General features: G+C 47.2%; 1 protein-coding gene across 1 annotated transcript; it reads right to left on the minus strand.

The window, feature by feature from the left end:
• Positions 1-7,562: 7,562 nt before the first annotated feature.
• Lingo4 (leucine rich repeat and Ig domain containing 4) lies at positions 7,563-11,864 on the minus strand. Its single transcript, XM_013015299.1, has 2 exons — positions 11,833-11,864; positions 7,563-9,487 (listed from the first exon to the last, which is right to left on the minus strand). Exon 2 carries the CDS (start codon positions 9,475-9,477, stop codon positions 7,696-7,698), a length of 1,782 nt encoding a protein of 593 aa, XP_012870753.1. The 5' UTR covers positions 9,478-9,487; positions 11,833-11,864; the 3' UTR covers positions 7,563-7,695.
• Between the last annotated feature and the right edge of the window lie 584 nt (positions 11,865-12,448).

The raw sequence follows: 12,448 nt of genomic DNA on the forward strand, positions 1-12,448 counted from the left end.
CTCCCTGTTTTCTGGCAGTTAATTGGAGATAACAGTCTCATGGACTTTCCTGCTGAGACTGGCTTTGAACCGGGATCCTCAGATCTCAGCCTGTTGAATAGCTAGGATTACAGGCAAGAGCCACTGGCATCCTGCTGATAACCATTCTTTTTCTAACTTCAAATACTATAAACTAGTATTTATAGTTTCTTTTTTGGTGTGAACAGATGTATAGGCTTAGGTACGCACATATTCTCTTTTTTATTTAATTATTTTTCATTTTACTTTATTGCTGTTTTAGAGGTGATATACAGCAGGGTTACTTTTATATACATCTGGGAATAAGTGTATTTCCTTTCACATAGTGTCATCTGTTCCCTCATTCTCTCCCATTCCCTCCCTCCCATCTCCACTCATGAGTTGCATAGCTTACTTTCATCAATGTCCACTGCAGCCACTGTGCTCCACTGCTGCACTTATTCAGCCTTTTTTCTCTGATTCTGTGCCCTCCCTCCTTACCCTCCCACAGATGTGGATGAGAATACACTGTAAATAAAGAATACAGAGTCAACAACAACAACAACAAAAAACAATTTAAGAAGTCCTTTGTTTCTGTATCTTTGAAGTTTGTTTCAGTATGTACATTATTTTACATACTTGCTTTTGGGTCTGGGTTTCAAATCATTTCTGTCAGATGCAGCTATATTGAATATAATTTGGTTTATTCATTCTCATTACTATGTTAGTATTATGTTATGAGGATATAACATAATTTGTTTTTTCCTATTTTTATTTTGTTTGGAGTCATATTTTTAGATTTCTTCTTTGTTTTTTTGTTTTGTTTATGAGGGGTGGGCAGTCATGGGGCTTGAACTCAGGGCTTGTGTGCTGTCCCTGAGCTTTTTTGCTTGAGGCTAGGGCTCACACTTTGAGCCACAATTCTACACCTGGATTTTGGTGGCTAATTGGAAATAATAAAGAGTCTTAGGGACTTTCCTGCCCAGCTGGCTTTGAACCTTGATCCTCAGATCTCAGCTTCCTGAGTAGCTGGGATTATAGGTGTAAGCCATCAGCGCCCTGCACCCTGAGCTTTTTTTTTTTTTTTCTTAAGACTAGCATTCTAGTACTTGAGCCACAGATCTGGCTTTTTTTTTTTTTTTTTGGTAGTTTATTGGAGATAAGAGTCTCACAGATTTTCCTGCCCAAGTTTGCTTGGAACTGCGATCCTCAGATCTCAGCCTTTTGAGTAGTTATGATTACACGTGTGAACCACTGGTGCTTGCATGGATTTTCTTAAAGAATTGTTGTATTTATGATATAGTATCTTCTTGCAATTTAACTCTTTGATGTTCTATCAGTAGTGTTTGTTACTTTGATAGTACTGGGGTTTGAACTCAGGGCCTTGTGCTTACTAAGTTGGTGCTCTATCACTTGAGCTATGCCTTCAGTCCTGGTTTTTGCATGTTATTTTGGAAATGGAGTCTCAGGCTTTTCTGCTTGGGCTGGCCTGGAAGTGGAACCTGCTGGATTTCAGCCACCTAAGTAGCTAGGATTACAGGCATGAGCCACCAGTGCCTGGCTAGTAATGTTTTAGCATTTTCATCATATAGAATTTGCATGAGTCTTCTGAATAAATACTTATGTATTTGAGCACCTTGATTGCTCTATACCTTTTTACTTTAAAACAGGTAACAGTAGTTTAAATCCAAGGAACAGTGTTCAGTGTGGTTACAAAAAGCACAGAATTATTTTATAGGCCCACTGTATTTTATTTTTTAAGTACTAGACACTCAGGGCTTTGTTCTTCTGTTCTACTACCTGAACCATACCTTGAGTCCTTTTGCTTTTAATTCTATTTTTTTTCTTTTTTCTTTTTTTTTTCCCAAATAGAGTCACTCTTTTATTGCCCAGGTCAATCTGAAACCCTTTGAGTGGCTGGGATTATAGCCTGCAATTACAGCCTTCTCAATTCCTAAAAATCCATTATTATTTTGTGCAAAGGGTTCTAAACAGGCTTACAGGAGGCAGTAGGTAAACTAAGTTTACACAAGGTTGGATTTGTTCAGAGAATTCAGTGGTCAGAAGTTTCCACTCAATTATTTAAAGCAGGAAAGCAGACTTTAAGCTAGCTTGTGGGCAGTGAGGGGTTTCAAATTCAAGTAGACTGGTCCACAGTCTTGGCTGCTCAGAGTTCCCTTCCTGTACTGAATTCAAGTAATATTTAGTTGTTTAAGTAATTGAAAAATAACACTCATCTCTCCTTTAGCTCAGCATGGGAGTCATCCTTGCCTCACCCATTAATTAGGCCTCTTTACCAGAAAGCATCAACTGGGAATAGAAGCCTTACTGTCATTTATGTTAGTGCTACTGTTTTGTTTTTAGATCAGATTGGTGAATTGGGGCAGATATTCTAGGGGAGAAATTCTCCTTAGCTTCCCCACCTACCACCATCCAGCTCTTAAGTCCTCCTACTTGGTTTCTCTTACAAAACAGATTGAAGGAACAGGACCTGGAAGCCTTTGGTCTCAGGTGTTCTCCAGCTTGCATCCTCCTCATGCTTGCTGCTTAGAGCCAGAGTTTTCTTCCTGTCCTCAACAGGTGGATGCTGGTGGGTGAAGCAGATAGAGCCCATTCCTAACATCTGCTTTACACTCTAGCCCTTTTGAGCCTTTTTCTTCAAACCATTTCTGAGGTTTGAACTTTAGGCCTGGGCAAAAAAAAAAGTCTCTGACATTTTTTTGCTCAAGGCTAGCACTCTATCACTCGAGACACACCTCTACTTCCAGAATTTTTTGGGTGGTTAATTGGAGATAAAAGAGTCTCATGGATTTTCCTGCCCACGCTGGCTTTGAACTGTGATCCTCAAATCTCAACCTCCTGAGTAGCTAAGATTTCGAGCATGAGCCACCAGCACATGGCTTTTAAACCTCCTTTTCTCCCCCTCCTCCCGCATCCTGGGCCTTGAACTTTGGGCCTGGGCACTGTCCCTAAGCTCCTTTTTCTCAAGGTAGCACTGTACTATTTGAGCTACAGCACCACTTCCAGCTTTTTCTGTGATGAATTGGAGATAAGAAGCTTATGGACTTTTTGCCCTGGCTGGCTTTGAACTGTAATACTCAGATCTCAGCCTCCTGAGTAGCTAAAATTACAGGTGTGAGCCACCAGCACCCAGCTAAGTCTCCATTTTTAATCATGAGAAGATCCATTGCTGGGAAACAGGCATTTCCCTTCAGTTTGTCTGATCCCAGGAATTTCTGCTCCCCGAGGCAGAGGCAGTCAGGACACTGGAAGAGGAGATGGGGAAGAAGGAATAAAAACTAGAAAACAACCTCCTGAATCAGGTACATTGAAGTTGTGGAAGGATGACCAGAATCAACAAATGATTCCATTGTCCTTAAATGTTCAGAGTGAGTCGAGTAGAAGATGTTACATCCTACAACTGAAAGGCCTGCACAGGAAAGTTGAAAGAGGACAACAGCAGATGGAGCAGTATGGTGGAAACTATATGGGTTTTGACTTAGCCCTGAGTTCAAATTCAGTATCCTTACTAATTAGCTCTATGCACCTGATCAACTTAATCAGCTAAGTTGTCTGTCTGCCTTGTAGGATTGATGTAAAGGCTAAATAAGAAAACATACATGCAGGGATTGGAGGCATGGCTCAGCTGGTAGAGCACTAGTCAGTGAAGGAAAGTGTCAGGTACTGAGTTTGAGTCCTGGTTTCAGACCAAAAAAAAAGAAAAGAAAAAACATACATGCAGCCACTCATGTGAAATAGGCCCTCCATAAATGTTTTCTTCTGTCTGTTCCACTACCCCATTCCGGGAAGAGCTTCCTTTGGATTGCCCCCACAATATAACATCATATCCTTATATGTGAACATGCTCCCACCAAACCATGTAGCATACACAAACTTACTTGCATTTTTAGATGCATTTGCACACTCACTGGTGTACACACACGAAAAGCTGAACAGTCACAGCTGCTCTAAGATCAGGCTTCCCAGATGGGTAACATATAGGACTGACTTGTGGATTCCTGCATGAACCTTGTTACATTAGTTTGTTGCAACCCTTGAAGGTATCCTGCAAGAGCTCTGGCAGTTGAATGAGTATGTTAGTCAGGAACAACACCATAGGCACCTCCTTAGGATGCAGATATGTTTCCTGGGGGTGATGCTTGGCCCATCGAGGAGACCTTTATCCATGCCTCGGGTCATAGTGACTGAAGTTCTGGCCAAGAGAGTAGCTACTGACCACATGTAGTTGTTCTAAGCACTTATAAAGGTGATAGTTTGAGGCATGGAATTTTAAAAACACTTAATTGTAATTAATATTTAAAATATTTTTTCAGGTATTGGGAAACATCCAAGAATGTTTGGAACAGTATGTTTTATTTCTTTTTTTTTTTATTTTTTATTGGTCCTGGGTCTTGAAGTCAGGGTCTGGGCACTGGTCCTGAGCTTTTCTAGCTAGCAGTTTACCACTCTGAGCCACAGCTCCACTTCCAGTTTTCTGGTGGTTAATTGGAGATAAAAGTCTCAAGGACTTTTGTTAGCTTCGAACTGCAATCCTTAGATCTCAGCTTCTTGAGTAGCTAGGATTACAGGTGTGAGCTACCAGTGTCCAGCTGGAACAGTTTAGATGAATGAATCTACGTTTTCAACAGTTAATCTTATGAAACCTAATACAGGTAAGTAAGCTATTTCGGATGCAATGACTAGAGATATGCCATAAGTATAAAATACACTGGATTTCAAAGACCTGGTATAAAAACATTAATGTTAAATGATTTCACTACAGATTTTTATACTGCTACCATTGAAATGATAAAAGTTGGAGTATGGGGCTGGGAAGTGGGCTCAGTGGTAGAGTGCTTGCCTTGCATGCATGAGGCCCTGGGTTCCATTCTTCCACATAAGCAGAAAAAGCTGGAAGTGGCACTGTGGCTTAAGTGGTAGAGTACTAGCCTTGAGCTGAAGAGCTGAGGGACAGTGCCCAGGCCCAGAGTTCAGGCCCCACGACTGGCAAAAAAAAAAAAAAAGTTGGGGTAAATTGGGTAAAATAAAATAGTATTAAAATTAATTGTATCCCAATACTAAATATCCCAATGCTGCTGATCACATGTATGGTGTATAACATGTGAACACCGTTATATGTTATAGACTGTGATAGACAATTTGCTCCAGGAAAGTTAGAATGAACTTGTGACTTTAAATGAGCATCATTATTCCACAATACTGTGAAATTTTGGAAATTATGTAATCACTTAATCACAATAAAAAAAAAAACCTCGGGGAAGGTAGGGAGGGAAGGGATGGTAGGGGGAAAACAATGGAGGGGGTAACAATGTTCAAGAGGAAGTGTACTCATTACCTCACTCATGTAACTGTAACCCTCTGTATAGTATCTTTACAATAAAAAAATTAATTGTATCTGTTTTATTTTGATTTTTTTTTTAAATGTGTGGTTACCAGAAAATTTGAAAATACACGTGTGACTCAACTTCTCTTTCTGTTGACTGTCTTCTCTTTTTTTTTTGGGTCCGGTCGTGGGGCCTGAACTCTAGGCCTGGGCGCTGTCCCTCAGCTCTTCAGCTCAAGGCTAGCGCTCTACCGGCTTTTTTCTTTTTGCTTATGTGGTGCTGAGGAATCGAACCCAGGGCCTCGAGCATGCAAGGCAAGCGCTCTACCACTGAGCCACCTTCCCAGCCCTGACTGTCTTCTCTTGAGATGTTCATGAAATGTTCATCAGCAATGTCTCCCTGTGCCAGACACACATCTGTTCCTGACTGCCCCAGGGGCCTTCACAGAGAAACTTTGTCTAAACAGCAGGTTGCTTCCACCAGTATCTGCATTGCAGAAAGGGCAACCAGACTAAGAACCAGGCTTACAAGTCTCAATAAGATGCAGATGGAAGATTGTGGAGAAGAGGGCATGTCACGAACTGGAGATTAGTTAGCTGGATGACCATTGAATTGTGTGTGAGGCGGCTAGGGGCTCAGGGATAGGCATTTTCAAGAATGTTGGCTTGTCCAGCTTTGCTCTTTAAACTGCTAGGTTCTCACGTTCACCTTCACTCCCCTGAAGAGTTTGTCTACCCTGAAATCCAGCTTTGCCTCCTCAGTGGCATCAGCTGCTCTCACCTGTCTGGGAGTCTCCTCCGAGCAAGGACGACAGCATTGGCTAGCAAGCTCAGTGTGCATGTGGTTTGGTGGCAAGGATTCCACAGGAAGAAGGAAACTAAGGACACTGGGCAGGTGTTGTTGCCGAGAGAAAGGCTCCCAGCCTCGTGATTCTCTGTCTGCCCTCCTCCTGCTCCTCTTGGGCCCCCCCTTCCCCCCTTTCCCCTGTGATGATGCTGATGCTGTCGCCTGGTCTCTTTAGCTCTCAGCATCTCTGCATTTTTGGGGTTGTGCTTTGTCCTCTGTTGGAAGCATACTCCTTGGTCGTCAGCAGTTTCACCGCTCACTCCTTCCCTATCTGGGTGACGTCTCTCCAGAGACAACTTCCCACTGAGTCTGTGCTAAACATGGATCCTACGGACTTGCAAAGTTACCAAGCAGGCATTTCTCATGGCTGCTGCTTTTTCCCCCACTTTTTCTCTGCAGCTTGCTAGGCTGCCCTCCCTTGTTCCTTCAAGCCTAGCCCTTCCTGCTTTTGGGGTCTCTCCTTTGACAGCTTTGACAGATTATTCATTTTCAAGGAGTTCCCTTCTTCTGACTTTCCCCCAAGGGCACTAGGGATCTTCAACCCTTCCAAATTACTTAGAAATGTGAAGGAAGACACTAGGTGTCCTAGGCTGGAATTTCTGCATGAAGGATTACCCTGGAACATGGAATCTCTCCCCCAGGCCCAGAGATGAAGCATAAAAGGGAAAGTATTGAGAATGAGAGGAGGGGCTGGGGGTGCTGATCTCTCCAGGCATGATGGGCCTCCCTAATCCTGAATGTCAGGTTGGATTAGGTGGAAGCAAGGTCTACTGGGGTACATGATCAATGAGCAGCCAGAAAGGAGTAGAAATAGACTGACGTAAAGAAAGTTGCAGAAATCGTGTTTCATTTTGACTGCAACTGTAGTGGCCTTTGGCAGCAAATTTAATGATCAGACAATGGAGGCTGGAAGCTCATGCAGACATCATGCCAGTGTATAGTTTGTCCTTCCCCCAGCCTCCATTTTGCATGCATCCTCTTCTCCTTAGCCTCAGGGTCCTTGGCTCTAGTTCTTTGCACCTAGGATGAGCGCTGGTATAGGAATAGGAAGCAGAAAAAAAAGGGAAACTGCCTCAGAGGAGCAGAGACTTAAAAAAGCAATTGGCACTTCCCAGCTTGAAATAATCTAGCTGTGTTTGGCCACTGTTATTGGTTATTAGAAGGTAGAAGTGTGTGAAGAATGCCTAGTGATTAGAATAATAGGCTAGAGCCTTGGTTCTGTTTCCTGCTTTGTGGGTGGGGGAGGGAGGATTGGGCTGATTACAGAGTCTAGATCTGCAATTCCCTCAGAGAAGAGATGACAATGCTCTCTTCAGCCTGGGAAAGCATGGGGCAGCAGCCCCTCTATCAGAAGCCATCACTAGCTGCTCATAATGCAGGCGGCTGCGGTGGGAGATATCTGTGCTGCTGGGGGTGAAGTTGAGGTCCCAAGGGGCCTTGGTTGGTTCTGTGTTCCCCTTTGGTATCAAAAGTGGACTTGGCTGGGTCTCCAGTGTAGAAGGAGATGTCAGAATAGCTTGGCAGTGACCCTGTTACCCCCAGAGTTCTTATCCCCAGAGGGCCGAGGTGCCACAAAATCAAAAGTCATGTGATGCTTGACTCGGCCCTTGCCCTTGCTCCAGAGGGCAATCAGACCGAAACAGAGGGTCACTGAGGTGAGGAAGGGTAGGAAGCCCATTGCTAACACCATAGCCACACCTCTGCTGTCTAGAAAAAATGGCCCTGGGGCTCCTGGCATGGTGATGTTGGGGTCCGAGAGAGTGCCATTTGGTGGTTCAATTTGGATTACTTCCAGCCAGGTTCTCAGGGAGTCATTCCCAGCTACATTGCTTACTACACAAACATAGGCTCCTCTGTCCCGTAGCTGCACCGAGCGAATCTCCAGCGTCCCATCCTCCAGGACCCTCACTCTCCCACCTCTTCCCAGCCAAGCCCCTGGAGGCCTCATCCAGGAGACTGTGGGGGCTGGGTCTCCATCTCCAGAGCAGGAAAAAAGAGCATGCCCCCCCTCCTCTGCAATGACCCACCGTGGCCCCGACTTGCGGATCAGGGCTGGCTTGCAGGTGAAGTGCCCTGGAGGTAGGATGTCTGAAAATTCCCTCAGGCTCTTCCCTTGGACATGCTGGGGGCCAGCACAGGCAGGGGGGGACGTGCCAAAGTCCAGGTGTCTTCGTAGCCTGAGCAGCCAGAGAAGACGGCAGTCACAGGTTAGAGGGTTACCAGACAGCCTCAAGGTGACCAGTTTGTCTGGAGAAGGAAAGGCTGTTTCCTCCAGGGTCTGAAGGGCGTTGTCTGCCACATCCAACATGTGGAAGGCAGTCAAGCCATGGAAGGCCTGGGCAGCGATGGAGGTGAGGCAGGCCCCCGATAACCGGAGCTCCTGGAGCCGCACCAGGGGACTGAGCCTTCGGGCTGGGATGGCTGAAATAGGGTTCTGGGATAGATCCAGGACCCTGAGGAAGCTCAGGTGGTGCAGTGCCTGGAAGGGCACTGAGCTCAGATTGCAGCGGGTGATGGCCAGGCTACTTAGATTGAGCCCAACCAGGCTTCCTGGGTCCAGAGCCTCCAGAGATGGCCAGTGGTGGATCTCCAGCTCCTTTAGTTGCCCCAGCCCCCGCAGGGCCCCAGCTGGCAGTTTCTCAATATCCAGTTCTCTAAGCCTAAGGGCCACTAGTGCTGGGAGCCTGGCAAGGGCTAGACCAGGTACTGTGCTTAGGTTGCAGCGCTCCAGGGTAAGGGTGCTTAGCTCAGTCAATCCTGCAAAGGCTCCTGGAGCCACAAACACCAGGTGGTTGTCCCCAACCTCCAGTTGCTGGAGGCTGCCTAACTCACCAAAAGCTCCATCTAGGAAGAGGACAATCTGGTTAAGGCGGAGATCCAGCAGTGTGAGGGCAGGCAGGCCTGAGAAGATGCCAGGCCCCATAATTCGGAGCCGATTCCCTTGCAGCCTCAGAGTTAATAGACTGTGTAGACCATGGAAGGCCCCTGGCTCAAGGGTGGAGAGCTGGTTGTGGCTGAGGTCCAGTTCCCGGAGGAGGCCCAGTCGGGAAAGCATGCCCCGTTGAAGCCCCCACAGGCGGTTTCCACTTAGGTCCAGGAGCTCAGTGTCCAGTGGTAGGCCCCCAGGGACAGCCTCCAGTCGCCTGTGGGCACAGAGCACTGCCCGGGGCTGGGAGGTGCAGTCACACACAGCAGGACAGCTGCTGGTGTTCCCTCCAGGCAGGAGGAGCAGGAGAAGCAGGGGGTGCCATGGGGACCAGGCTTGCTTTGGAATTAGGGCTGCGTCCATCCCCTGAGTCCTGGAAAGATGGGAAAGAAGCTTCAGATGATGGTGATCCCTGGACTTCCCTGGTTCTCCTTAGAGGGGAGAAAAAGTGATCGGTCTCAGCATTGCCAGAACAAAGACTTCCAGTGCATCACCTCCCTTGGGGACTTTTCTCTGTTTCACTCCCTCCCTGGATAAATGGCCATGTGTTTAGCTCATGGGACCCTAGTCATCTTGATTCCTATGGGGAAGGCTTTGTGGGAATGGGACGGAGAGCAACAAGGAAGTAACTGAGTCTGTAATGGGTTTTTCTGCACCTGTGAGATCTGGACATACCTCCGGTCCCTCCCTTCTCCTTGATATCTGCTCTCTACAAATTCTTTTCTATTCCCTTCGACCCACCCGTTTGCCCAGTATTTGAACCCACAGTTTTCCCTAAGGCTCAGGGCGATCACACCCTTGGCCAGAACTCTCTGGCCTAACTGGAGAGAGGTCTTCTCTTTGACTAAGTTGCCCGAGTCTGGGGAACATGCCCACTACCCCCAGACTCTGCCCCCTCTCTAGCCTGGCCCAGAGCCCGCACCCTGGACTAGCAGATGTAGTTTCTGTGTGGATGACAGCACAGCTCCACATTGGCCATGGCATAGAGTACATGGGACACTTGATAGAGACGCTGAGAATCCTACAAGAGCCTCCAGGCAGTCCCTTTCCCCCTACAGATGGAGTTGTGGTGTGTGAAAGATCCAAAGGGTGCTCAAGTTTTTAATTCTGTTGCTTGGTCCTTGGTTTTAGGCTTCTTTTATATCCCTGTATCCTATGTAGGGATATATGGGTATTAAGGATGTTTTGTAGCTCTGAGGGAGAGCTCTTGACCTCTTTGGCCCTAACTGTCTGAGAATATATAAGAGGCAGATTGGGATCGAGTGAGGCATAGATAAGGGAAGAGAGGTAGCTTGGGAAGGAAGGGAGCTCTAGGTTTGCATAGCAGATACCTGGGCACAGGCAGTGTACAGATAGATCCTGTCTAAAGTGGTTTCTGGGTACCAAGGGCCTGGGCAATTATCAAGAGGATAGTGCTGGGCAAGGTGATAGAGGAAGAGGGCTATCTAGTGGTAAGAGCCTCTTGGCTCCAACCATTAAGTGCAACCCTGGAGGAGGTGACAAGAGATGACAAAAGAATAGGAGCAAGAGCCAACTGGTGCTCCTGGAGGCAGCATGCCTCAGTTTCTCCCAGGCTACAGGTCTCATCACCTCAAGGCTTTGGGACTTGAGGCTTTCTTAGCCCTGTGAGGGTTAGCTTTCTGCTACATGACCCATTTTCTCCCATGCTGAACCACAGAAGAGGCAATTTAGGAGATGGTGTGACTTCATCCTCTTCCTTTAGCCAATTCACAGGACTGTAGTATTTGAGCAACTAAAGAAAGAGGCTGATGCAGAGTGGGAGGGGGATTGGAATGAGGCATGCAGGAAACCATGCTTAGCTCAAGTGGTAAGAAAGAAAAAATGGTAAGGGGCAAAGGCTGCACTCTTCTTGCCCCTATCCCAACCTAACAGGTATCTCGGTGGCGTGCTAAGAGTTCTCCAAGGAGATCCATGTCCCAGCCTCCCTGTAACCATTCTGGGAAGTCCACCTGACTGCTAGCTCTTCATCATTGCCGCTGCAGTTCCTGCTCATCCTTTTTTTTTTTTTTTTCTCCCTTTGTGTGTTCTGCATTCAGCAAAAGTGCAATGAAGCGTGGAACCCAGCTTCCTTCCTTCCTGCTCCTGTAAGTTTCCTCTTAGTCCCCAAAGCCTGCTGAGTTAAGGACTGGGGGACCTAGGGCTGGCCTCTTTTATTTTTAAAGTGGCTAATTTTTTATCACAAACTATCCCTACCACCCTCTGTGGCTACACGACTGGCATCTGGCCACTTTGCAGGAAGAGACAGCTATCAAAAGCCCTTCTTTCTTCCCTGCAATGGGGTGGGGTCTGGGGTATCAGGGACCTCAGGGACAGGGAACTTTTCTTCTTATCTCTGTGTGTCAGTCTGGAGACACATGCAAACATGGATGTCCTCTTTAAAGCATACCTGATAGAGGCATAGGGACCTTGAGGAGGTGGGCTCCTGGGAAAGATCTCTGGAATATCCACACAGAGGGGGGTGCTTCCCAGAGGTAGAGGAAAAGTGGGAAGAAGGAAAGGGGATCTCCTTGGAGTCCTTCCACCCTGGGGTATTTTATTTTTCCCATCAAATTCCTGGGGTGGGGGGCTAGTCTTGGGATGGTCCGGGGCAGGAGGGCAAATCCTCTTTCCTTGATAGGCACATAATCTGGCCTTGTCTGTGAGAATGTTATGGCAAAGGGCAGTTGTGGCTTCAGGACAGAGGGTAGGGGCACTTACCAGAGAAGCTGGAGGGTAGCATCAAGTTGGGCACTGCATCTGTCCAGAGTTGGGGGCCTGTCCCATTCGTGCTGCACCTCAGAACCCCTGCACCCTCCTGTGTGTCTGACTCCCCACTCCCTGCCACCCGCCAGCCAGCCGCCAGCCGGCCAGCCAGCCAGCCGCTGCGCTGCTGTGGCTGCAGCCAATGCTGCCAAGACTGAGGGAGAGAAAAGAGCCAGGAAGCATTTCTCCTTTTTCTCTCTCTCTCTCTCTCTTTTCAAACCAGGCAAGAATGAGTCTGCCGCAACCCTGTTGGTGCAAAATAAATAAATAAAGCAACCAGGGAGGGCTGCAGCAAGCACCACTACAGGATGACGAGTAGGGGGAGGCTGCAAGAAGGGCTCTGTGCCAGGGAGGGATTGGAAAGCTTGCAAAGGTCTCTCTGACATCCTGCTCCCCCTCTGGGGTGCTAGAGAGCTCTCGTGGGTCAACCACTACCAGAGGATTGTCTTTTAGTGGCTGAACTGCTCAGATTTTCTGTGCAACCTCTAAACGGCCCCAAGGGAAAGTTCCCTGCCCAGAACATCCCCCGTGGAGCTTAGCTTGAAGCCCTTTCATGGAGGTACCTGATGAT

Source organism: Dipodomys ordii, unplaced genomic scaffold (genome assembly GCF_000151885.1).
Source record: "Dipodomys ordii isolate 6190 unplaced genomic scaffold, Dord_2.0 Scaffold26, whole genome shotgun sequence".
Classification (NCBI taxonomy): Eukaryota; Metazoa; Chordata; class Mammalia; order Rodentia; family Heteromyidae; genus Dipodomys; species Dipodomys ordii.